This window comes from Danio rerio, chromosome 22, assembly GCF_052040795.2.
Source record: "Danio rerio strain M-AB ecotype USA chromosome 22, GRCz13ab, whole genome shotgun sequence".
NCBI classification, from domain to species: Eukaryota; Metazoa; Chordata; class Actinopteri; order Cypriniformes; family Danionidae; genus Danio; species Danio rerio.
In genome coordinates, this window is record NC_141042.1 from 11,677,753 (window position 1) to 11,705,109 (window position 27,357).

The 27,357-nt window shown below is 33.9% G+C and overlaps 4 protein-coding genes across 10 annotated transcripts in view; 3 read left to right on the plus strand and 1 right to left on the minus strand.

Moving 5' to 3' along the window:
• Positions 1–3,897, plus strand: LOC147831512 (uncharacterized). The gene is made up of 6 exons (XM_087304827.1): positions 1–25; positions 148–483; positions 677–778; positions 1,186–1,268; positions 1,370–2,329; positions 2,384–3,897. Exons 1-5 carry the CDS (start codon positions 1–3, stop codon positions 1,448–1,450), a joined length of 627 nt encoding a protein of 208 aa, XP_087160953.1. The 3' UTR covers positions 1,451–2,329; positions 2,384–3,897.
• Positions 2,911–26,146, minus strand: atp6ap2 (ATPase H+ transporting accessory protein 2). 4 transcript variants are annotated; one of them, XM_087302540.1, is made up of 10 exons: positions 25,974–26,146; positions 25,011–25,141; positions 24,782–24,910; positions 24,056–24,151; positions 19,418–19,555; positions 19,110–19,163; positions 16,296–16,445; positions 14,026–14,145; positions 13,904–13,939; positions 12,994–13,635 (listed from the first exon to the last, which is right to left on the minus strand). In XM_087302540.1, exons 1-10 carry the CDS (start codon positions 26,119–26,121, stop codon positions 13,441–13,443), a joined length of 1,197 nt encoding a protein of 398 aa, XP_087158666.1. In that variant the 5' UTR covers positions 26,122–26,146; the 3' UTR covers positions 12,994–13,440.
• On the plus strand, positions 5,978–10,011 carry LOC101882843 (uncharacterized). Its single transcript, XM_087304013.1, has 5 exons — positions 5,978–6,066; positions 6,154–6,489; positions 6,691–6,822; positions 6,968–7,059; positions 9,596–10,011. Exons 1-5 carry the CDS (start codon positions 6,039–6,041, stop codon positions 9,695–9,697), a joined length of 690 nt encoding a protein of 229 aa, XP_087160139.1. The 5' UTR covers positions 5,978–6,038; the 3' UTR covers positions 9,698–10,011.
• The window catches only part of bcor (BCL6 corepressor), a 63,762-nt gene continuing 62,532 nt past the window's right edge, over positions 26,128–27,357 (plus strand). For 2 of the 4 annotated variants that reach the window (XM_087302517.1, XM_087302520.1), the window contains exon 1: positions 26,139–26,527. The gene's annotated coding sequence lies outside the window, so the exon portion shown is untranslated. Of the gene's footprint in view, positions 26,528–27,357 lie in introns of all 4 variants that reach the window. The other 2 variants (XM_087302518.1, XM_087302519.1) reach the window with 2 other exon arrangements.

Sequence of the window (27,357 nt, forward strand, 5' to 3'; positions counted from 1 at the left end):
ATGAGGAAAGTGCAGCTTTTACTCTGTAAGTTACTATAATTTGTTTTTGTTTATTTTCATTGATTTTGTCATGACTGGACTGTTTCACAAAGTGTATTTGTGGGCAATGTTAACTTTAACATTTTCTTTATCCGTGTTTCTTCGCAGATCTGCTGCTGTGGAGTCAAACTATAAAGAGTTTATTTGATAAACAGGTGAAATTAGGAGAAAACGTGACTTTAGATTGTCAGATTGATGTAAAAGAGATGTATTGGGTTTTCCAGAAACTGATAGATTCTCCAGTGCTGATACTGAGAACTTACTCATCAGAATCTACATCATCTCTTATACCAGAGGAAAGATTCAGAGGCAAATATTCATCACTCACTTTGAGCCGTTTGTTTATTAGCAACATAACTATTGATGAATTAGGAATATATTACTGTATAAAAAGATACAGTATGGGTTTACAGCTTAGCAATGGCACCAGACTTTACATCACTGGTAAGCATTTCTAAATCACATCAAAAGTATATATTTTGTATGTGTATTGTTAAAGCTATAATTGATAAAAATGTATTATATTTACTATTCAAATTAATATTAAATTTAGGATTCAACAAATACAATTACACAATTATTGATTTTTTTATCTTTAAAAGAGGGCTCTTTTTTGCATTTTCTTTTCATTAAATAGCATCTGTGCAACAACCACACGTTGATAAATCCCTCGAGATTCAGAAGATTCTGACTGCTGCATCCTTCCTCTTAAACATTGTGCTGATTATTGCAATAATAGGTGAGATTTCTAAAAGACAATCAAGTTGAAAGCATTACAGAAAAATGGTTATTGTCATGTTTAAATTAAGCTGCTGTATGTCGTGCCTACACTGTAAAAATTGGCTTCCACACAATTGATTTGTGTTGGAACAACATGATGAAATTAAGTTAACTGCTTTTACAAATTTAAGTGGATTGAAGATAAAACAATTAAGTTGTCCTCTTCATTTTAAATAAGTGGTTTGAAAAAACAGCAAAGGTAATTTTTCGAGTGAATATTGCGACAATTTAAATCTAGTGAAATATTTATGATGAGTTTTTCTTAAGTATTGTTTTATGATGCATGTTTGACTGTAGGCCTGTCATATTTATTTTCAGAGTTGTTTAGTTAACTTGATCTAATCTAAATATATTGTGCTGTTCAAGGTTTGTTCAAGCTTAAGAAGCCCACAAAAAGTCGACAACAATGGCAGAATGTTGAACCTGTAGCTAGCACAAATGCTCAAGAGGTAAGACATGTTCTTTTTTTTTTAACTGTTTTTAAATAGTTAAACATTGACATTAGCATGTTGTTATTATTATTTTTATTTCTTATATTTATATTCTATAGTTTTCTGAAGTGGAGTTTCATCTGCACAACCCGACCAGAAACACATTTGGGAAGAAACAAAACAAGCATGATCGAGATTAAATTCTTTCACAATGAACTAAAGGTTTTCTGCTAAATATTGATGAGTCTGTTATGTTTTTTTTTAAATATGTCATATATTGTTAAGCTAAACATGTACGTAATGCAAATTCTTAGCTTCTCTTAGTTCTACTTTATTCTTGATTTTTTAAAGTGGTCTTCTACTTGAAAAAATACTATTGTAATTTAAAGTAAATAGAATAGTGTTTTATAGTAAACTACTTGAAGTAATCTGTTGTGGTATTTGTAAAGTTGGTTATAATGGACCTTAAAATGAGTTTAAAAAAATAAAAAACTGCTTTTATTCTAGCCAAAATAAAACAAATAAGACTTTCTCCAGAATAAAAAATATTATCAGACACACTGAAAATTTCCTTGCTCTGTTAAACATTATTTGGGAAATATTTCAAATAGAAAAAAAAAATAATCTTGGGCTAATAATTCTGACTTCAACTGTAAGTGTGGAACAATCCCTTCTTCATTACAATATCTATAAAAAATATTTCTGGAAAGGCAAAGTGATTTATAAATAATTTTCATATTAAAAAATGAATTATCATCTAAAAATATGTTTAAAAAACTCATAAACATTAATTTTTAAGTTATATAATACAAAACATCTGGTAAAACAAAACTAGGTATTGTAAGCTAAACAATTAAGGCATTTTTAATAAACATTTGAAAATAATTTTCTGAAAAATACATTTTTATTATTGATATCAGCACCTTTTGGCGTTTGCTTTCCACTACGCATGTGAGCTGGCAAAAGTCCTGCATATGCAAAGTGTTCATGCAGACATTTTAGAATAGTAAAACTAATCAAACATCGTGCATATCTTGTTAAAATATTTTTGCATAATTATATTTCTATTTTAACATTAAGTAAATTAAATCAACTTTTCAGTGATTACAAATGTTTTATATTGCACATGGGAGAGCGTATTTCTGTGAAAAGTGTTGTGAGAAGTTTAGCAAAACAAAATATCTTTTCATTTATGTTAAATACTTTTTTTTTCTTTATTGTAAATTGAAAAAGTGCATTTACACAGAAATAAACTTTTTTAAAAACTTTGTTTAAAAGTGTATTTGATGTTTTATATTTACTGAAAATAAATTGACACATTTTTGATATAGCAAAGTGCCTTTAAATAGTTAGTATTTGACATTTGACTGCACTTGTTAAGGTACAAAGTGTCTCGTCACTGTAATGGTAACGTTACCTTCATGGATCAGATTTGTACCTTTGATGAAGGCACAATATATCTGCAAGTTTTAAAAACCAAAGGTACATTTTGGTGTCCCATGGTACAAATCATGTCCTTAAAGGTACAAACTGCAATGGTACATATTTGTTTCTCTGTCCTAAGGTAAAATTCTGTTCCATAAAAAGGTACTGTCCCATTGACAAGGATTTGTTCCTTCTTAGGTCCAACATTTTACCTTTTTTCAGAGAGTGTACTCACCCATCCGCCGATAGACACGACGACTTCCTCCTGTCGTCGTCTCAGTCGTGTTTGTGTCTGTCTTTTATTTACGACTGAAAAGTCCTTCCATAGTTTTCTCGACTTGGCTGAGCAATACAAAAATAGGCACATTAACTTTACCTGCTGATATGAAGATGGAAGTCTGAAGACACTCGCTGAGGTAAACTGAATTGAGGTATTTAAAAACGGAAGTAGGCTTTAAAACAAATTACAAGTGCTTAGGCTATAAAACTAATTTAATTTTAACTATTTAATTGAGGGTGTAATACAGCATGTTTGATTTCTAATCACACGAGTTCAGTTCATTTGTGTGAGGTGAATTTCCCTAAAGTGAGACTTTATTTATTTATTTTGGCATTTCCGACTTCTGTGACATATTTTGATGTTTGGCCAAAATATAAAATCCAGTATCAAAAACAAATGAATTAAATTAATTAATTATAAACAAAAATAGCTCAAGAGGTATTTTTTAAAAATCCATATAGAGATAAACTGTAAAAAGAAGTCCTGGCTGCCTTGAATTTTTAAGCTGAATCAAATTAACCTTATGAGTCCATTGAACTTATATTGTGTTAAACTGACTTTAAACAGCTTGCGTAACTTAAAAAAATTAAGTTAGAACATGATTAACCTAGTTTAATAAGTTACAATGATCTAAAAACATAAACAGTCATGACTAATTAATATTATAATATTTTACAGTGTACATACAATAGATCAGTGTTTCTCAGCTACATTCCTGGAAGACCACCAGCGGTGCATGTTTTGGATATCTTCTTTGTATGTCAAAGCCATTACAGGTCTTTCAGCCTCTGCTAATGAGCTGCTGATCTAAATCAAATCAGGTTAAGGAGACAGGGAAAATGTGCAGAGCTGGGTGATCCTCCAGTAACGTGGTTGAGGAAAAACTGCTGTAGATTCATAATATCTAATATTTTAACAATTAAGAAAAGATTATCACTGTTTGGCGTGTTTACATAAAGGCTAGAATCATGATATTTGGGGATAACCTATCACAGCACTCCATTACAATACTGTTTTAAGAAAGGAAGAAATAGGCGTCTCGCAACGTGTCTCGATTCCACTAAAGAAACGTGTAGCCAAAATGTCTCAGGTTAGATATGGGGCTGTTGTTGCCTAATATTATGACATTTGGAGCCAGAGTGTGCAGTGAACCAAATTCCCACCAAAGGCCATTCTGACAAACAATACCATTTTATAGCATAAAATAACTAATTGAAAGCTCATTTACCAGGAAAATTAAGAGTAAAACTTGAACATTATTAGCAAATGAGATACAACAAATGGTGGAAACCATCACTTTAAATATTTTTTGTCATTATTATTTTTATAAGCTTTGAATCTTGCTCCATTTGTTTAGGGTCGGGTTTATAGTGTAAACTGCAGACAGCCACCAGGGGGCGATGAAAATGTTAATTCCCTCACTTTGGCTTTTACTTTCGTTTTTTCTATGGCTTTAACCCCTTCAGACCCTGCGGTCATTACAATGGACATCCCATGACATCCCATTTTTCTGAAATTTGGAACATAATTCAGGTCTAAAGGGGTTAAATATAAAGCACATTTGGTGTACAGTAGCACTGTTTAGTGTTTACTTCTTGCCATCTGATAAGACTGTTATCCAGAAATGGTGACATTAAAAAAATGTTGAAATGTGGATAAAGGTTTTTGCATTTCAGACTACTCAAATTGTAGATTTTCCCAAATCCTATTTGGAAAAATATTGTCTGGGATTCAGCTTAACTCAGGAAAGATCAATTAACACCGACCACATCAAGATATATCACTTGACCTCACTTACAAGATGGCAACAAGTCCTGTTTCCAACAAGTATGACGAGTCATGTCAAACTTGAATCAAGAATTATACGTTAACTTAACATTCATTCATTCATTCATCCATTTTCTTGTCGGCTTAGTCCATTTAATAATCTGGGGTTGCCACAGCGGAATGAACCACTAACTTATCCAGCATTTGTTTTATGCAGCGGATGCCCTTCCAACTGCAACCCATCACTGGGAAACATCCATACACACTCATTCACACACTTACACTACGGACAGTTTAGCCCACCCAATTCACCTATTTCACATGTCTTTGGATTTGTAAGGGAAACCGGAGCACCAGAAGGAAACCCACATAAACACAGGGAGAACATGCAAACTCCACACAGAAACGTCAACTGATCCAGCCGAGGCTCAGCGACCCTCTTGTTGTGAGGCGAACGTGCAACCCACTGCGCCACCTTGCAGTCGTTAACTTTACATTACATTATATATTTTGTATGCATGTCACTGTTTTTAAAATAAAAGACAGCATTTCAGAGTGGTTTTGTTCAGTGTTTTGCAATAATCTAAACAAAAATGCTAAATGGGACTATGGGGGAAACCGGAGCAGCCAGAGGAAAGTCACACCAACAAGGGTAGAACATGCAAACTCCACAACTGGTTCAGCTTGTACTCAAACCAGCGACCTTCTTACTGTGAAGCGACAGTGCTAACCATGGAGACACTGTGCAGCCCGACATAATCAGACATATTTAATCATTTGTTATTTAAGCATTTACATTGTTAATTTTTTTTTAATCCAGTCAAAGAAGGATATAGGATAATTAGGGATAAAATATTGCATTATATCCTGTATTCATGTTTCTGAATCTGTAGCAATGATGTAGCCTAGCTTAAAGGACTATAATTCGCAAACATTCGTACATCAGACTCGTTAGCATGAAAGTAAGTTAGCAAAACCACATGCTATAGTGCTGTCAGAAAATAGCCAAACACAACTGTCTGCAAGTTTGTCCTTCTATTTTGTTTTTAAAAACAGATGCAAGCAATAAATTTAAAACTATTTTTTTTTCCAAAACAAAATAGCTACAAGCTTTTGGTGCTCTATGACCTGCTTACAGAATGAGTAAACAGTGCGGTCAGTTCAAGTACAGCTTCTGCATCCTCTTTTCAAGGCTGTCTTTTAGTTTCCTTTGAAAAAAAAAAAAAACTCATTCTGTGCGTCTGTGGTAGCACTTCCGCTTATATATTCACAGTTAAGTTAACCAGCTTACTGCATAACAGCCGAACGACCGCAGAATGAGGACCGTGCTACTGCTACTTGTGTGTAAGTTAATTGATGTACTATCATTTCAGTGATGTGTACATGACTGAATACTTGTAAAGGCTGAGTTATGATGTTTTATCTTTGCAGATCTGCTGCTGTGGTGTCAAACTGTTGAGAGTTTGTTTGATAAACGGGTGAATTTAGGAGGAAACGTGACTTTAGACTGTCAGATTGATGTAAAAGAGATGTATTGGGTTTTCCAGAAACTGACAGATTCTCCAGTGCTGATACTTCGGACTTTCTCAACAGAATCTACAGTATCTCATATATTAGAGGAAAGATTCAGAGACAAATATTCATCCCTCACTTACAGCCGTTTGTGTATTAGTAACATAACTATTGATGAATTAGGAATATATTACTGTATAAAAAGAGAAAGTACAACTATACAGATCAGCAACGGAACCAGACTTTACATCACTGGTAAGCATTTCTAAACCATATCAAGTGTTATATATAATATGTACTGTATATTGTTAGAGCTATAAATGATCAAAATTAATTATTTTTGTTATTCTAATGAATATTAAGTTATGTTTTGAGACTTTAATAAATGTAATTAAACACTAATTGATTTTTTTAATCTTTAAAAAATATGTTTTTCATTATCTTCTCTTTTAACAGAATCTGCTAAAGATCACAATCAATCCGAGTGTAACAAGCAACAACCACAAGTTGATAAATCTCTCGAGACTCAGAAGATTCTGACTGCTGCATCCTTCCTTTTAAACATTGTGCTGATTATTGCAATAATAGGTGAGATTTCTGACACACAATCAAGTTAAATGCACAGAAACATGATTAATGTCATGATCAAATTAAGCTATGTCATGCATAGTGTCATTTAAATCCAGTGAAAGTTTTGTGATGAGCTTGACATAAATGTATTGTGCTGTTCAAGGTTTGTTAATGTCCAAACTTAAGAAGCCAACAAAAAGTCAACAACAATGCCAAAACGTCCCACTAGAGCCACTCGAGGACTTAAACGCACAGGTGAGACATGTATTGCAAAATAACTGACAAATTATAAGCAATCATTGGTTTAAGCTGGTCTTTTTTGGTTTGCAATAGTGAGAATTACTTATATTATTAATTAAATTACCCATTACATTGTTATTAATTAACATCTACCCCAACACTACCCCTCAACGTAATTTAAAAATGATTTCTCTAGTGTCACAAAGTTCTTCATTATGCTATATACCAGTGTTTTTCAACCACGTTCCTGGAAGACCACCAGCTCTGCCCATTTTCCGTGCCTGCTTAACCAAACACACCTGATTCAGATCATCAGCTCATTAGCAGAGACTGAAAGCCCTGTAATGGGTGTGACAGACAAAGGAGGCATCCAAAACATACAGTGCTGGTGGTCCTCCAGGAACTTGGTTGAGAAACATTGCTTTATACCACTGGTCTCGAACTCAATTCCTAGAGGGCCACAGCTCTGCACAGTTTAGCATCCAATCACTTCCATCTCACACCTGCTTAATAGTCTCTAGTCAGTGCCAGACTGTAGGGTTGAGGGGCCCTAGGCAAGATTAAAAACTAAATTGGGTCCACTGGTGTAAAAACAGTAAAAAAAAAAAGAACAAAACAAAAAATATTACAAATTGTAATATTTGAGTGTATACATTTTTCATTACCTGTCACATATTTAACCTATAATACATATGTAAAGATATTTATTCATATATAAACAAATAAGTTTGTAAGTATTGCAAAGTACTGATAAATAATTTTTTATGCATAGCAGAACATTACTTTGAGCTCGCTTTTTTCCTCTGCTTTTCTTTTCTTCTTTTCTTCGGTTCCAGAAAGATGCCGTTTAGACGCCTTTTTTATTTCAGATTAAAATCTGATTCATGTTTTATTACTTAAGACTTTTTCAGGTTTATATCGAAAGAGAGCAATTTAGAGAGATATGTAGAATCTGTGTAGGAATACGTGACGTCATTCTAGTTTACCCAATAGCTGATTGTGTGCAGTGTTATGCAAAATAGAGTGTGGTGCTGCTGGGTATATTTCTAATATTTTATGGTTTTATTTACACTGTTGTGTATTTATTATCGTTTTCAGCTTTGTCATGTATAAATTATACAGAGCTATTCTTATAATGAAACGTTTTTTTTCTCATTGTCGTTGTGAATTGTATCACGTTTAATGGGGTTTGTGCATTAAATGTACACGCTTGTCCTTACAATAAATATTCAAGAGCAGCTTTCGTGGGGCCCTCCAAGAAACGGGGAGCCATAGGCGATCCCTTTATTGCCTGTAGGACGGGCCGGCCCTGTAGTCTTGAACGTCTTGATTAGTTGGATCAGGTGTGTTTGACTAAGGTTGGAGCAAAGCCCTGCAGAGCTGCGGCCCTCCAGGAATCTAGTTTGTGATTGAATCATGCTATAAAATGATGTGCGCATGCAAAAGTATCCGCAGCTGCAACTTTTAGAGCAGTGTTTCTCAACCACGTTCCTTGAGGACCACCAGCACTGATGTTTTGGATGTCTCCTTTTTCTGTCACATCCATTACAGGTCTTTTAGTATCTGCTGATGAGCTGTTGATCTGAATCAGGTGTGTTTGGTTAAGGAGACATGTAACGTGTACATCTTGTGGTCCTTCAAGAATGTGGTTGAAAAACACTGCTCTAGGTTTAACCACCAGCTTAGATCCACAAAGAACCAGTTTAAACCAGCAGCCATGGTTCAAAACCTGTTTTTTTAGAGAATTAACAGAGAATTACATTTGGGCAAAACATTTGTACAAAATTTCCGGTAAGCAGTGAAAAAGGTTCATCAGCGTACAGTGTTTCTCAAAGAGCTTATGGCGTTTCTAAACTCTCTTGTGAAATGCTGGCAATAAAGGTCCTTTAGGGGATTTCACAACTCAAGCTGTGAATTTTGCTAAACAGCTTGAAAATCGGAAAAGATTTAAAGCAAGATTGCTTATGTTTATACTTTACTAAATGTTCTTTTAATTTACTGACGTTTAATATCATGTATGAGGAGACAGTGTTTATAAAAAGGCTAATATCATACTTATATTCTATTATATACACTGTACAAATATTTCTGCTCATAAACAGGTTCTGTATTTTGTAATTCACAAGTGTTTTCTGTTTGATTATGGTTGTGAATTGCATTATGGTATAGTTTTTTTCTCTGCTCCGAACACTTTTTATGTTTAAAATTCAACTCTGCAGTTTTATTAGTGACTTTTATTGACATTTTAGTAGTTTGAGACAAGATATTGTTTAAGAAATAATATATAATATATAACTAAGTTTGTAAAATAACATTTATAAGCTTATTGCTGGGTTTTTGTACCGTAATTTACAACACTGACCAGACAGTATATCACTTTAAATAATTAAAAATGTCAACAAAAGTAATTTTTAAAAAAACCTTTCAACATCAAAAGCTTTTAGAAGATCAATGTCCCATAATGCAATTCAAAACCAAAAAAAAAAAAAATCACAAAATATGAAAATTTAAAATTTAAAGATATTTATATTTATATATTTTTTTCTTGCAGTATTCTGAAATCGAGTTGCCAACACATGTCAGAACAGAAAGTCCTCATCAGGTAAATGGCACTTATGTACTTCTTCAAAAGCCAAGGCCACAGACGAGGTAGACAAAAAAGCTAAATCGAGCAGAGATCAAAACATCATGAAAGCTGCAAAGTTGCTCCGAGAGGATTTGACACCTTGTTGTGGGCTTGTTCTAATTATTTTTAGACTATTGTTAAAAGATGAATCATAACCACGTGTTTCCATCACTGTTTGCTTGAACTATTTATACAATATATAAAATGTTGAATGTTGCTATATGTATTTGTTGACATATGCATCTTGAAGGATGTTGTTTGAGGTTACAGTGAGTGTCAATGATAACAATAAACACAGGCCTTATTACGCTCAAGTGAATCACAATGAAGCTTATCATGAACTGTTTGTAACATTTTGATTCAACGTGAAGACGTAGCCTAATATACATTTCTGGAGATTGCGAATTATGTAGCCAGAAGTACGTATAGCTGCATTTCGTCGTTAAAATGAACACTACAGGGCAGTATGACATCATTCCTGTTCGCACTTACCGGCTGACTGCTTCCCTCCGTGTGGACGACTTTTCCTGCTGTTACCAGTTTGTCCGGTTATCTATCTATATTCTTATAGGACTGGGCAATATGGCAAAAATGCAATCTCGATAATTCTTTTCAATATTGAACAATAACGATTTACATTTCAATATCAGTAGTTAATGATTTCAGATTTAAGAGCAGCAATGAGTACTTAAGCCACAAAAATTAAAAGTTCCATTAAATGGCCTTACATTTTCAGCTGTTAATTTTTTTGTGGTCGAAAATTCGGAACGTCTCTAATATCAAACATACTTTTACATTCCCATTGTTGTACATTTCTGCTTTGTGACTGGCTCTTAGATCAATATAGAGTAAAAAATCCAGGGCTTATCATTGTTATTGACATAAATTATCACGATGCGATATAATATCGTTTATCGGCCCAGCCCTAATTCTAAATATGACTTAAAGGGATAGTTCACTCAAAAATGAACATTTTATCATTATTCTCACCCTTTACCTCTTTCAAACCCTTAGGTGTTTCTTTGTTAAATACAAAAGAAGATATTTTGAAGAATGCTGGAAAACTGACTTCCATAGTATTTGTTGTTGTCCCAATGGAGTCAGTGGTTGATGGTTTTCAGCCTTCATCAAAAAATCATCTTTTGTGTTCAACAGAACAAACTCTAAATGTTTTGCAACAACTCGAGGGTGATTAGACAGTGAGAAAATTTAAATTTGGATGAACTTTCCTATTAATTAATTGCACAATCTGGTATTGCTATTTTAGCTACACTTCCGACCTGATCAGGCAATTTAACTAAAGTCTACACAACTATAAGGTACACAAGCACAATTGAAGAGTTTAGATGCAAATATTGATATTTTCTTATAAAATGAGCGTTTTTTTCTGAACCGTGTGTGCAGGCTCAGTACTTGTACTTTTATAGTGACAAATAAGTTCTTTTCATTGCCTTTAAAGTAAAATAACTCAACATAAACATAGCAGGCTAAATAAATGCTCATTTTAGGAGAAAATTCAAAGTTTTTTTGCATCTGTACTCTTCAATTAGACAAGACTAGAAACAACTTTTCTTTTCCTTCCTGCATCATAACACAGAAAATATTGAATATGCAAGACAGCTGAAAATACATGCAGGTCTAGACGCTTATTTTTTCTTTTTAGCAACACTTTATCACTTCATGTGATCACAATTGAGAAAGAGCCACTTCTTGTTTTTTTTTACCCCCCCCCCCCCTTAAAAACTGTCTACATGTATTACATAAATATGCTAAAAGGTTTCATTTTTTGTTGTACTTCACAATAACAAAGTGTTGTGCAATCATTTGTTTTTTTTGCAATGGTTAAATCTGGGTTTTCTACATGTTTCATTGAGTCAAATGTAAGACTTTTTTAGACCATAAATAAAATTTCAGACATGCACAAGGCTAAACGCTTAAGATTTTTTCTAATGGCCCAGTAAAACAAATGTTATTGAGATGGAATGTTAGTAATTGGATGCATGTTGGCCTGAATGGGTTGCTTTACATTAATATAAGCAAATTAAGACCTGTTTAAAATCATTTAAGACTTACAACACAATATTTCAATGATTTTAAGACTTTTTAAGGCCTAAAATGTAGTTTTTACGGAATTTAAGACATTTTAAAAACGTAAAGACCAATATAAATAAAATTTCAGACTTACACAAGGCTAATCGATAAATATATTTTTTAATGGCCCACATAAAACCTTAAAAAACATGTTATTGTAAGAAAAATAAACCATATTGGTAATAAATAGTTAACAAATAAAGTTTTGGTAAACTTATTGTAAATTCAATGTTAATGATTGGACACATGTTGGCTTGATTGGGTAGCTTCACATGAATATAGGAAAATTAAGACCCGTTTAACATGACTTACAACACAATATTTCAGTAATTTTAAAGACTTTTTAAGGCCTAAAAGTTTCTTTTATGAAATTTAAGACCATTATAAATTAAAGTTCAGACTTACACAGGGCTAAACACTAAGAATTTATTCTAAAGGCCCAGGTAAAACATTATATATAATATTTTTTTTTTTTTTGGTAAGGAAGATAAACTATATTGGTAATAAATTGTTAATGAGTAAAGTTTAGTAAACCTTTTATTGAGATGGAATATTAGTGAATAGGAAAATTCAGACTTGTTAAAAATGATTTAAGACTTACACTTTTACTTTTTATGAAATGTAAGACTTTTTAAAGACCATTATAAATTAAATTTCAGACTTACACAAGTCTAAACGCTAAGGATGTTTTCTAATGACCCAGTTAAAATATTCAAAAAAACATTTGTTAATGAGATGGAATGTTAGTGGTTGGATGCATGTTGGCCTGATTGGGTAGCTTTACATAAATATTGGAAAATGCAGACTTGTTTAAAATGATATAAGACTTACAACACAATATTTCAGTCATTTATATACTTTTTAAGGCCTAAAATTTAATTTTACAAAATTTAAAGACCTTTTAAGACCATAATAAATTAAATTTCTGACTTACACAAGGCTAAACGCTTAGGATTTTTTCTAATGGCCCAATAAAGCATGTTATTGAGATGGAATGTTAGTGATTGAATGCATGTTGGCCCGATTGGGTAGCTTTACATGGATATAGTAAAATTAAGACCCGTTTAAAATAATTTAAGACTTGCGACACAATATTTCATTTTTCAGTCTTTTTAAGGCCTAAAATTTTGTTTTATGAAATTTGAGACATTTTAAGACTTCAGAACCCTGTAAATTGGCTTGGTACAGTATTGTGAACGTGTGTACTTGTGACTCAAAGACATTAAAAACTGTTGTAAGTGATGGAATTTTGTTTTATTATTTGAGTTACACTTGCATTTGTACACAATAAGCATGAACAACATCTATACACAACAAAACATCATACCTTAAATGTCTCATTTCCCACTTTCTAGCTCTACTCAATGAAAATGACAGCAATTTAGAGCAAATGTACACAGGAAAGGTGTAATTACACTACATCCAGTCTTCAGGACGGTAAAGAGCACAATCAAGTGAACGACAAACAATAATAAATATGTTAAATCTGAACTCTTTACATCCACTTCAGTAGATTCATACCATACAACGATTAGGATTCTCCAACAATAAATAATCTGTATCTCTGTGTTTGATTGAGTCTTAAAGACAAAGCATTTGTACAATGACATCAAAAAAAAAAAACACACACACACATTCAAACACACACACACAAATGGAATGGAATGTGACGGACTTCTTCAGTCCAGTCGGATCTTCTGATTGGTCATCCTGTAGATGATGCTATCGTATCCCGGATCCATGTTCCAGAGGTTGTAGGAGATAGCGATGACGGCTAATGCTAACACGATCATTAGCCACAGGACGATGTTGAAGATCACAGCGTAGTCAAAGTTGTACTTGTAGGCCAGGTTGTAGGGGCTTCCAGGGTTACTCTGAAACAACCACATGCTAGTATTAAAATGTAGGTCAGCGTTCAGGAGCAGGTCAACGGTGGGGGGTTTCTACTGTTCTGCAAACGTCTCTTTGTTTAGAAGAAAAACAATGAGGATACTGGCTCTAAAGGTGATAATCAATAAGGGTGAAACCATTTTTCTAACAGAACACAAAACTAGAAACATGCTAACCCTTTAGCCAAGCAATACTTTGGAAAGCACTTGCTAAACGCTACATGAAATCTACTGCTCAACATTTATGTCTTACAGGCACGTTCTTGAATCGATTGGTTCTTCTTGAGCCCTGATGAATGAAATAATGCTCCAAAATCAACACATTTTTAGGAACACTTAGCTTTCGCATGCTGAAATGTTTAGGTTTTTACTTACCATCTGCTTGGACTCGAGGATGGAGCGTGATTTTCTGGTCAGAGGGACTTCAAAAGTCTTCACGGTCACGACTTCTACAACCGCATTGTTTCCGTAAACACTGGAGACGTCATCTGCAAACTTCACACATGAACGAAAGCGTTAAAAACAGAAGCACTGTTTATATTATTCACGACTAACAGTATAAAGTACACACACATAACATGCGAAATCTGAGTGGAGAAATCTTCTTATTCATTTAATGAATGACATTTCATGAATAAGGACAAAAGAACCAATGATCTTATGTTCCTAGTAAATAAAAATTCAAATATTTAAATAAAACTAAATATGTAAATAATTTTGTCAATAGCATTTGTTTTGGGCCCTGTTTGTATTTTTCCTCTCTCTCCCAATCCCTTGCTCTGTTCTTTCCCAGATCCGGTCATTGGTCAATCATCCTGTCAATCATTCCTCCCCTGTCACGTCACTCTGACATCATTTCCAATAGGCCAAGATCACTCACCAGTCCCTCTAGCCTCTGTTGTACCTGTGCTTGTCTTTATTGCGTTGTGTTTTTTAAAAAAAGACCCTGTTTAACTGTATTCTGTTGTTTTGTCGTTGCCTGTTTCTGTGTTCACGTAATCCGTCTGCCATCTGTATCAACCTGTTTATCCGTTTCATTCATTTGTCACGTTGTTTACAAGGCTCGGATGAAGCGGACAGGTAAGAAAGTCATGAGATATACATTTTGTAACACATAGGACTACTCTTGTGTTTAGTACATTAGGTTAGGGGCCAGCACCACATTGCATTAACTACAATGAAAAGTTTTTGACTGCCTAGCTACTAACGGTAACGTTACATCTTCCACATCATTACACCAGCAGTCAATCACCTAAATTACTATAATATTAATAGGTAAATAAACACACACATTCAGTTACAATGAAAACATCTGTTTTTTCTGCAGCAGCCTAAATTAATCTTAAACATTAAAAATGCTTTTACATCAGCTGTATTTACAAATATAGCCTAATAATAAACTATGCTTATTATGAAATTATTAAAAAACCTGCTTATTTTTACATGGCAAGATGCTCCAAAACTGTATTAACTCCCAAAACACAGTTAACTGTGTTAAGAAAAAAAAAGAAAAATCATAAACATTCTCTCATTTAACTGCATAAACCAAGAAAGATCCAGACTTCTGCCAGAAAAGGCAAACATGTTGATTTTTCTCCAGAAGAATGGTTCAAAACTGAGTCATTTTCCTTTAAACCACTGTACATCCTTTTACAGGAAAAAATTATTTATTTGTTTTACAATTATTGGTTGCGTTTTATTTTACCATAAAAATGTAATATTAAAAAAAAGTTTTGTCAATTCTGTTAAATTTTCATAAAAAAAAACCACTAAAGTACCGATAAGAGAATCATTAAAGTACCGAATCAATAAAAGGTATTGATAAAAGTACTATCGTTAAAACCTTAACGATACCATCCCTACTGTAAACCTCATCGTGTGTTTATTAATTTTGTTTATTCATTTAGCTAGTTAGATGTTTCTTGGGAGTTATATACTGTTTGGGTTTTGTTCTTTTCTTTTTTTAAAGCAACTATCGTCACTTCTGCCAGCTCTCTCGTTTCCCCAATCTTTTGTGTTTTGTCCCAAACATTATATACATTGCAAATATCATATACATTGCAAATATCATATAAACAGTATATTTTTAGTATCTTATTCTTTATTTTTGATTACTTCATTGTTTTTGTTCACTTTGGGAATTGTAAATAAGTCACAGTTTTAAGTGTCTAAATGTCTCATTTCCATCTAAAGGTATAGTTCACCAAAAAAAAAGAAAATTCTGTCATTATTTACTCATCCTTTACATCAAAACTTACCCAAGTGTCTTTCTTCTGTTGAACATAAAATGTTGGAAACTTGTGACCACTGAATTTCATAGTATTTGTTTTTCTTACTATGGAAATCAATGGTTACAGGTTTCCAACATTCCTCAAAATATCTACTTTTGTGTTCAACAGAAGAAAGAAACTCAAACAGGTTTTTAGAAAAATAAAGGGTGAGTAAATGATGACAGAATTTTTATTTTTAGGTGAACTATATAGTAAATAGTTTCTGTTTTCTTCAAAATATCTTTTGTGTTCAATAGAAAAAGGAAACTCAAAGATTTGGAACCACTTGAGGGTGAGAGAGTGAGTGAATTTAGATTTTTGGGTGAACAATCCTGCTAAATAATTCAGTAAATTTCCTTTGTAGTAACATCATACCTTCTGCAGAGCAATTGTAAGGATCCTGATGGCGTCAGTGTACTGAGGTGAGTCTGTGCCGTAGCGGCGAACAATCTCCTCCAGTCCCGCCAGCTCCAGAGAGTAAAGATCAGGAGCAGGATCTTTAGCCAGATGCTTGTGTTTCTGCAACTGTAGCAAACAAATAGTTCAAACAACACAGAAACGATCAATCCACACTGGAAATATCAGCACAATTCTCTTTATATTTTAAAACTGCCACTGACATTTCATTTAATTATAGATTTGATTTGGAGATTTTTTTTAACAATTTTCAAAGGAATTAGTTGGAAACACTTTACAAGAAGATTGCATTTACTAAGGAACATTCGGTTGGTAGTTTGTTAACTCCCGATTAACTAATGTTAACAAACATAAATTTGGATTTTAATAACACTGGTAAATGTTGATCAATATTAAAGAATGGCTGTGGCAAAGTATCTTTCATTTTAATGCTGGGTTTACATAAAGTCTGGAGCAGCGCATCACTAGCTCTAGTTTACTCACGGGATGTTTCTCCTCACACAAATTTTTCACTTAATATCAATTATTTAAACATGTTGAAACGATGCAATTGAGGTGAATTCCACACATTTGCAGCAAACGCATCAGTCATTCTGCATTATTTGCACCACGTGGCAGTAATTTACCTTTAATCGCGTTTGCAAATTTTTTTTTACGTAATTTACTTGTGCGAAAAGTAATTCCGCAATTGATATGAAACCAGCATTAGTTCATGTTAGTAAATACATTAACTAATCTAACCTTATTGTAAAGTGTGAGCAAACAGTTGATGTACTATGAGATTTCTATAGACAAAACAACACAAAGAGGTCCTACAAAAATCCGGCTACATCAAATAATGAAGAAAATGTTGACACTTTTTCTAGGGCTGTGCGATTATTTGAAATCGTTTCGAAATCGCACATTTGTGCAATTTCTAAATTTGCCTAACAGTCCTCAACCACCAGGCCCCAGACCGGTACCGGACAGTGAATCAATTGGTTTTGGACCACAAAGAAATCATTAATTATTTCTGTTTTATGTATTATCTGAGTCTGAAAAATCTTTTATTTTGAAAAATCACTGTATTCTCTCTGTAACTTGAGTGCCCCAAATTTAAGCCATAAGCAGCAAAATGAGTAAGAAACAGACGTCTTTGGAAAACTTTTTGCGAAGGGGAAATGCCCAGGGAAGGACTCACAAACTCGCACCGCGAGTCACGTGACAAGAGCTGACCCTTCAGCTTGTATGGAACATACAAATTTCAGTGGACTAATTATCTTAGACAAACACAGAACAGCCAAACACTGCAGTGCTTTATAATTTTCTCCATAAATAAAACTTGTATCAAAGCGACAGCTTGTCATCCTCTGAGAAAACAATTGGTTGCCTAGCAACCTATGAACCTTTGACAACCCAACACCAAACTGATATACTGAAAAGTGTATATTCCACACAAAGTATAAAGCTGAACGGTCGATCATTCTGAAAGTAAAGATGTTTTCAACCTAGTGTGCATGGAATATGTGCGCGCGTCACTTCCGATATGCACGCAAGCCGTGCGCCTCCATTGGAAATAAGGAACTTGTGCGCTTAAAAGTCACGATATGTGAACAGCCTGTTTCATGGCAGCATCACAAAGAGGTCTATGATCTATTAGGGTTGTGTGATTTGGGGAAAAGATCTAAATGCGATTTTTTTTTTTTGACAAATATTGCGATTTCAATTAGATTTGCGATTGAATTTTGTAGTCAAGCTTCCCCTCAATAATTTGTAGGCCGTGGCAACAATTCTGCGACAGCTCCTACAAATGTCCTGTTTTTATTTGGTGTGTGTGTTTTAAACTAAAATATTCTCATATTACCAATGCTGTTTTTCTTTTTCATATCAATTCATCTATTAATTACTCTGAAGCAGCAGACGCCATAATCACACTTGTCTGTGCTTTCCTGTTTGTTTGTTTGTTTTTTTATTGTAGGCGTTCTGCATAGTTCAACTGCGCAATTTTGATTGGGCAGAACAAACTGCTCACTCAACTGGCTAGTAAGACTGTCACACGCAGACTGCAGTCACGCATTTGCTCTGGGTTAGGGAACTTAAATAATACATAATTCATATCGCAGCCTCTTGCGATTTAACCAATTGCGATTGCGATTTATCATACAGCCCTATGACCTATGCATGGCAAAAACAAATCTGTGGACTCGTAGAAAAGTAGACCCAACTACCTTTAACATGTGGTCAAACAGAACATCAGACCCTTACTTTTAATTAACGGCACACACACACACACAGTAGTCTATTTATTTGTATTGCCATAGGTCTGTTCTAAAGCCAACTTGTTAAACCATCACAATGGGATTTCAATTTTTTGCCTTGTGTCTATTTTAAAAGGCATGTTACAGGTCTTTGAAAAAAATCTAATTGTTTTCCTTTGGAAATATATTTCAGAATCACATGTCTGTGTGTGTCAAAATTGTGATTAAAATCGAACTCGCAATATTGTTCAAAAAAATCGTGATAGGTTTCTTTTGCTCATATCGCCCAACCCTAATTTTGTCCCAACTGGAAAGACGGAACTAAGAAAAAAAAACTAAGAAATGAAACCTAATTTATACAATACCATAACTTATACGATATCAAAACACAAATAACAACAAAACTCAGATCAGATCAGATCTTCAAATTTAGTCAACGATAAATATACTAAAATTCATGTAGGAGACTGCCTGTTTAAAACAGTTACCTTAAAATATTCTTACAAACGTTATAATGTGTTGTAGTGAAACTCACCAGAGCTGAGATGTCATACAGCACCTGAACCTCAGAGAGGAACAGAAGATCAGCCTGAAACACACACACACACACACACACACATATTTAGACCAGCACGTAGTTTGGTGTGGGAAAACAAACCCAACATGCACGTTCTGAACACGGTTTCAATCTGTAACAAGTACTTTCACATATCAATAAATAAAGTCAGAGAAAGCCATTTCCTACTTCAGCCTAAAAACAGTTCATGTCTGGATAGCTATGTATATATACACTGCATAGTCTAAAAAATAAACTGATGCTGAAATACTTGAGCACGCGTTTACCTCATTGTTGCGGCTGAGAGAGACGAGAGGAAGGGACGTGAGAACAGATCCGTCCTGAGACAGACGTCCACGAATCTGCTGCAGAGTGACAGGAAGATCCTCAAAAACCGTGTTGGCCATTCCCATCATGTACAGCCTCTGAAAGACAAAAATCAAGACTTCTTTCAATATTAGACATTATTAGCAAATGTTCTAAGTTTAATACATGGTATTTTATCATGTTTTTATAGCTTGTTAGAATTACCGCAACAAATGAGTAATCATTCATCATTGTAATAATTTTTGCCATATTACACACTGATATTTGATTTATTTATTTTCAATATGAAAACAGATGCCTGACAAGTAATATGATAAAGAATACATAATAAAATTAAGTAACACTTTAATAACAATTCACAATATTAAGTACTGGCATTTTACTTGCTTATTATTAAGATATTATTTAAAGATAATAAGATATTTTGCTACCCAGTACCTAAACCCTACTACTAACTATTAATAAGCAGCAAGTAGTTTATTGAGCTAATAGTTATAATAAATATATTGTTTATAGCATAAATTGAACATTATTTTCTAATTGCACATTGTAAATTCATAACAATACATAACAGAAACTAATAAAATTAAAATACTCTAAAATATTCCCACAAAAAATTATTACTCTGAAAGAAATTGGACAATTTGGTGTTATGAAATTTTCCAGTATTATTATAGTTTCAATATTCATTCATTTTTTATTTATCATACTTGATCTTCATTGAATATTGATGTACTTTCCATTATTATTCATATTTTTCACCTGTGTAAGTTAGGGCATTATTATTGTACCATTGTTCATTTTATTGGGGCGAAGCAGTGGCGCAGTAGGTAGTGCTGTCGCCTCACAGCAAGAAGGTCGCTTGGTCGCTGGTTCGAGCCTCGGCTCAGTTGGCGTTTCTGTGTGGAGTTTGCATGCTTTCCCTGCGTTCGCGTGGGTTTCCTCCGGGTGCTCGGGTTTCCCCAACAGTATAAAGACATCTAGCACAGGTGAATTGGGTAGGCTAAATTGTCCGTAGTGTATGAATGTGTGTGTGGATGTTTCCCAGAGATGGGTTGCAGCTGGAAGGGCATCCGCTGCGTAAAAACTTGCTGGATAAGTTGGCGGTTCATTCTGCTGTGGCGACCCCAGATTGATAAAGTGACTAAGCCGACAAGAAAATGAATGAATGAATGTTCATTTTATTATGCTACACAGAGGGCTGAACAAATTACCTGTAGAAAACACTCTTTTCACTCCATAGGCACCAGACACTTCTTTATAAACACTCCATATTACAGATAACACCATTTTTTAGGTGTTTTTCACCTTTTATTGGACAGGATAGGGGAAATTATAGACAGGAAAATGTGTGGAGCAGAGAGAGGGGTAAGATTGGTAAAGGAGGGAATCGAACTCTGGTCGCCGTTTGCACTTTAGTGATATACGTCAACGCACTTTACCACAAGGCAAGGCAAGTTTATTTATATAGCACATTTCATACACAATGGCAATTCAAAGTGCTTTACATAAACAAGAATAAAAGAAACAAGTAAAATAAAAATAAAAACAAATAATAAAAATGCATAAAAACAAAACAAAACATAAAAACAGGTAAAATGTGATATAAAAGAATGAAGAAGAAGAGAAAAACATGATAGTGCAATCTGTCGGACGCAGCACAGTGCTCATTCAGTAAAGGCACAGCTAAACAGATGTGTTTTCAGTCTTGATTTGAATGTGCCTAATGTTGGAGCACATCTGATCATTTCTGGAAGCTGATTCCAGCAGTGAGGGGCATAGTGGCTAAAAGCCGATTCACCCTGCTTTGACTGAACTCTTGGAACTTCTAGTTTATATGATCCTAAAGATCTGAGTGATCTGTTAGGTTTGTATTGAGTGAGCATATCTGTGATGTATTTAGGTCCTAGGCCATTTAGTGATTTATAGACCAGTAATAATACTTTAAAATCTATTCTGAATGTAACTGGCAGCCAGTGTAAAGACCTGAGGACAGGTGTGATGTGCTCTGATTTTCTGCTTCTGGTTAGAATTCTGGCTGCAGCGTTCTGGATGAGCTGCAACTGTCTGACTGTCTTTTTAGGAAGGCCAGTGAGGAGTCCATTACAGTAATCCACCCTGCTGCTGATAAAAGCATGAACAAGTTTTTCTAAATCTTCACTAGAAACAAAGCATCTGATTCTTGCTATGTTTTTGAGATGATAGTATGCTGATTTACTGACTGCTTTGACATGACTGTTGAAACTCAGATCTGACTCCAGAGTCACACCAAGATTCTTGACCTTATTTTTTGTCGTTTGACCTTTAGTGTCAAGGTACGCATTTACCTTGAGAACCTCATCTTTGTTTCCAAACACAATAATTTCAGTTTTCTCTCTCAGTTTTCTCTTTCTATTTCTCACAAGGCTATTCTCGTTGACGATTTTCAAATTTACTAACAGATTCTTTAAAAAAGTGAATTATTCTGTGTAACTGCATATTGCTAGTGTATTTTGACAGCTCCTGTTGTTAACCCCATTCATTTCCTAACTTTTACTGATTTTGTACTAATGTGACCCTTTTTGTAAAACTGCTTTGAAAGTATAGTTATTTTGAAAATAATCATAATCACACACATAACACTTTTTCTTTTATATTTACGCAAATAAATTTGAAGCATAATTGTTGCTAGTTTTGTATTCACATTTCAAAGACATATTTTTTGAATTTCCTTGAATTGGTCTTTCTTGATACTAGATGTTCTGGCATTTGCAAAGTGCTGCTCCTCCGTTTCTGCTTGAAGGGTGTCAAAACCACAACTCTGCTTATATGATTTAACCTTTTCTATTTGTCACCATGACATGACACAGTCCTCACAACAAAGAGAATACATCTTGCAGTATATAGATTAGTGGCATAATGGATTAGCAGAATAATATATTGAAAATTTTACTTTCAGAAAATAAACACAAATAAACATTGCGTTGTAGCATTGAAAGCAGGTGAGTTTATTATAATAGTCTTTAAAGTAGTTTCTTATTTAAGTGTGCACTAAACAATATTTTTAAAATGTTTTTTTTTTTTACCACAGAGTTCCAAAAAACAAATTCACAGCCTATCAGCAGTAAGGGGCGTGTCTAATAACTATAACTGACATATCAAAAAAGGGGTGGTTGCTGTTGGGTTATGGACGTGTTTGTTTTAGTTCTTATATCGACAATGTGGTAAAATTTGTGCACCTTTGGTATATTATATATATTGTTGCTGTCAGAAGAGTCAATTTTGTTTTTGAAAATTGGGATTAATACATCGCATGAAATGTAATAAGCTTTTCATTGGTGTATGGTTAAAATAAATGTAAATATTAAGAAAATCGCCTTTAAATTTGTCCAAATTAGCCCATTTATATAGAAAATTGATGCAGGACAAATCTGATAACTCTTATTACCTCAAAAGAGATTGGGAATTAGAATTAAACACTATAATAGAGGATGAAATGTGGGAACGAATATGCACAAATTGTCACAAGGGTATAAGCAGTCAAATATGGAAGGGAGATGATTCGACTGGAAGATGAAGATGGGGGTTTTTCAGAGTTTTATTAGTGTTCGCCAAATTCAATAGTTCTAAACAATTATCACAATGCTGGAGAGATTGTTTGAGAGGTGTAGGACTTTATTCACATATTTTGAGAATGTCCCAAAATACAAGTGTATTGGCACGAGGTTACCAGGGAGATTAAAAACGTTTTAGAATATGACATACCAATGCACCCAGTATTTTTTCTGCTTTATGGCTTCCCCCTGATCAATTCAGTCAGTCTCACCTATTTGCACTACATAAATTATTAATAACAGCTAGGAAAATAATTACAGTGAACTGGATGAAGACCCGACAACCTACTTTAACAGAATAGACACAGAGGTTGAAACAGAAATATATATATATTTGACAAAATGACTTGAAATCAAACTTTTTCCAATAGACCTGGGCATTATTTGAAACATACTTACTTGATCTTTGAAAGGCTGTCAGGGGTTTTGACCCCCCTCCCCCTTTTTTTATTTTTAAGCTGTCAATATTATTTATCTATTATTATAATATTTATTAATTATTGTTTTCTTTCTATTTGTTTCTTTTTTGTAATTGTAAACATTCTAAGTAAATGTTATTTGTATACTATCTTTATAAAAACTTCAATAAAATAATAATAATAATAATAAAAATTGTCTAAATTAAATTCTTAGCAATCCATGCTACTAATCAAAATTTTGTTTTGATATATTTAGAGTAGAACATTTATAAAATATTTTCATGGAACATGAGCTTTTACTTGTAAATGTATTTTTGGCTACTGTCAAAACTGTCACATTTTGTGGTCCAGGGTCACTTCATTGACATTCATTACAACACAACTTTCAAGTCATAAAAGTTCAAAAGTCTTGTAATAAGCCCCTGAAGCATTAGTATTGTATTTCTGATGAATATTTCAAAAAGTGCCCTATAAAGGGTTAAACTGCACACTACTTCTTCATTCTCAAATGCATGGTTTGCAATGCAGGGCATTTTGTTTGTTTGCAGGCATCATTAGTGTGGTTAGTGTTTTATTATGGTCATACCTCTTCACTGGGTGCGAGCTGTAAGACCACAGGCGTGCTGTCAGCAAACAGCGTGTGAACTGTATTCGCCACACTGTCCAAAGTGAAGGGAACCGGCTGCAACATAAACAGATAGACAGGAAGATAAAAATTTAGACTGAACGGCAGACATTAAGAAAGATAGTTTCATTTTGGTCTTGCATCAAACCCAATTTAGAACCATGATTTAGTATATACAGAAGTAGTCTGTCAAATTGAATGCAAGTACAGTGTCCACTTCAATGTTTAAAATGAACATTTGTGAAAACAAAATATGGCTGAAATAATGTTCCATCTGGCGACGCGGTGGCGCAGTAGGTAGTGCTGTCGCCTCACAGCTAGAAGGTCGCTGCTTCGAGCCTCGGCTGGGTCAGTAGGAGTTTCTGTGTGGAGTTTGCATGTTCGCATGGGTTTCCTCCGAGTGCTCTGGTTTCCCCCACAGTCCAAGATAGATAAAAGTGTCTTATGTCTCATGATATAAAATGGGGAAGTCTGGAGGGGAAACTACACTGCTGCTCAATTCTAAAACTTACAAATATAGCTGATGAACATTGTTTCCCATTTTCCGGTTCTAAAGGGAGTTATTTATCTTTACTCAATAGTTTCTGGTAAACTGCAAAGTGAGTCAAAGATCAGTAAAAGGCCAGACAAAACAACGCACAACACACATCATAAAATAAATCCAGCATGTGAGAATGTGTCACTCACATTTTCGAGAGGGTAAGAGGACACGTTTTTTGGAAAGTCCAGGCTGTCGATGCCACGCACAACGATTAGAGCGTTAGCACGAGGACGCTGGAACAGTGAACCGGCAGCCAGACCTGGCCAATCGAGATCCTGCAAGATTTTAAAAAATCAAGTTTATCACAGTGTTTACATTAAGACGTCATATGTGCTGTTACAACAAATAAGAAAAATAAAAAAACAGACATAATACCTCACGAACAGAGAAGCCCATGGTCAGAGCAACTAAATCTGGGATCTTTTCACCCGATATGGGCCACTGTTCATCCCGAAAAGTCACATACTGAGGGCTACGCAGAACTGTCAAACTGTCCCCCAAAACACCTGACAGAAAATTAAGAAATCAATTTTCACATATTTTCATAATCTTTATTGGAATTAAATGACAATTGCTTTGACATTTCTGTATCTAATGACCTCACAATGACATTTTGTGTGTGTTTTAAGTACACTAAAACATCTGTATTCAAGCAGGACTTCATGAAAGTCAATATAAACAAATGAAAAATAATATTACAAAGCAAATAAGTAAAAAAGCAGTTGAAATTGTAAATTATATAAATCAGAAGAATCAAACATTACAGCACTATAATGCATAGAAATAGCTAAATAAACATTATTGAAACTAAATAGCCCACAAATGTTTTAAATATATATTTTTTTAATATAAATTATTCTGAGTTAGGTTTTAAAACACGCATTAATATCTGCAGTTTACATTTAGGAGGCACAGAAATTATCAGATTTGGGTGTCCAGTGTCATATAAACCATTGAAATCTAGTCTAGTATAAAAAACACATATACATAAGCTTAATTTATATCATAAGTATAATATTGATTAGAAATGTAGGATTTGTTAAATGAACCATGACTGTCACATGACCTGCTTGGGCTTCCTCATTCACGATCAACATTTAACACTAAACCCCTTTGTATTTGACAACCGAGTGCAACATAAGCACAATATCTTTCCAAATACTCTTCAACTATCAGGATAATATTGATAACGGAGAGATATTTACTCGAATGACATGACTGCGGATTATGGCATCCCACTGCAGCCGCCATTAATTCATTAAACACACGCTAAAACCCCCTGGACCCTATAAAACAAAACGACGTACACGTCAAAGACCAAATATAAAGTCAATTTACCTGATAAGAGTCCTATAAGGGCAAATACGGCGTTCATAATTATTCGATTCATCTCGGGACGATTTTCTGATGGACTGCGCTTCCTCGCAACACCAGTCACATGACCAGGGCCTGCCGCGTGACGTCGTGCGTCATGACGCAACAACATTTCCCTCAGTCTGCTTCGACTGCCAGCGCGGGATTCAAACTTTACTTCAATTTACCGACATTTGTGTTCGTTAAAGTCAATATTCCGACCAATGTAGTTGGATAATGCTGATAATTTATATTGTTTACAGCGAAGAGACATTTAGAAGGGGAAAATTGTGTAAATGTAACAATTTTACGTAAAGTTACTAGACCTAAACTGGAATTATTAACAGCAGAGGCGTTTCTAGTCGTAAAGGATGTAAACAAGACCCTGTCTGTCTGTCTGTCTGTCTGTCTGTCTGTCTGTCTATCTATCTATCTATCTATCTATCTATCCATATATCCATCCATCTGTCTGTAGGTTAGTGACCTTCAGGACATGTGACATGTCATCAACTATCTGCAAGGATTTTACACAGCATAAGGTTAGTATTATGCACAGTTTTCCCGTCTACAAGACTGCCTTGACCTTTCAGGTAACTTTTAAAATCGTAATTTGCAGTAATTGTATGTTTAATTAAATAATAGCATACTGCAGACCCCATTCCAAAGATTATATTTTGAAGGTACCCCAAAATCATAATTTCTGCTAATTATAAGGATAAATTAAGTTTTCCCCTTCACATATACAACGTTTGTCCAACAATTTATTTCAATATAGTTTTTGTAAATGTATTATTACTTCTAATCTAAGATTCAATTAATAAATTGTTCTCTTTTTAATTTATTTTTTAAATGAATATAAACACACAGTTGTAGTCAAAATTATTAAACCCCCTTTTGATTGTTTTTTTTTTAATATTTCCCAAACAATGTTTAAAAGAGCAAGGAAATGTTCACAGTAAGTCTGATAATATTTTTTCTTCTGGAAAAAAGTCTTATTTGTTTTATTTCGGCTAGAATAAAAAGCTATTTTTTATTTTTTAAAAGCCATTTAAGGACAAAATTATTAGCCCCTTTTATCTATATATTTTTTTCGATAGTCTACAGAACAAACCATCGTTATACAATGACTTGCCTAATTACCCTAACCTGCCTAATTAACCTAGTTAAGCCTTTAAATATCACTTTAAGCTGTATAGAAGTGTCTTGAAAAATATCCATAAAATATTAATTACTGTCATCATGGCAAAGATAAGTCAGCTATTAGAAATGAGTTATTAAAATTATTATGTTTAGAAATGTGTTGAAAAAGTCTCTCCGTTAAATAGAAATTGGGGGGAAAATATATAGCGTTGAAGTACTCCTGTTATAT

Coding starts and splice junctions, on each gene's coding strand:
- LOC147831512 (XM_087304827.1), top strand. CDS start 1: ATGAGGAAAGTGCAGCTTTTACTCT. Junction 26..147: donor GAAAGTGCAGCTTTTACTCT/GTAAGTTACTAT, acceptor GTTTCTTCGCAG/ATCTGCTGCTGTGGAGTCAA. Junction 1,269..1,369: donor CTAGCACAAATGCTCAAGAG/GTAAGACATGTT, acceptor TATATTCTATAG/TTTTCTGAAGTGGAGTTTCA.
- LOC101882843 (XM_087304013.1), top strand. CDS start 6,039: ATGAGGACCGTGCTACTGCTACTTGTGT. Junction 6,490..6,690: donor AACCAGACTTTACATCACTG/GTAAGCATTTCT, acceptor CTCTTTTAACAG/AATCTGCTAAAGATCACAAT. Junction 6,823..6,967: donor GCTGATTATTGCAATAATAG/GTGAGATTTCTG, acceptor GTGCTGTTCAAG/GTTTGTTAATGTCCAAACTT.
- atp6ap2 (XM_087302540.1), bottom strand. CDS start 26,121: ATGTTGTTGCGTCATGACGCACGACGTCACGCGGCAGGCCCTGGTCAT. Junction 16,446..19,109: donor TGTATGACATCTCAGCTCTG/GTGAGTTTCACT, acceptor TGTTTGCTACAG/TTGCAGAAACACAAGCATCT. Junction 13,636..13,903: donor ATCGATTCAAGAACGTGCCT/GTAAGACATAAA, acceptor TGGTTGTTTCAG/AGTAACCCTGGAAGCCCCTA.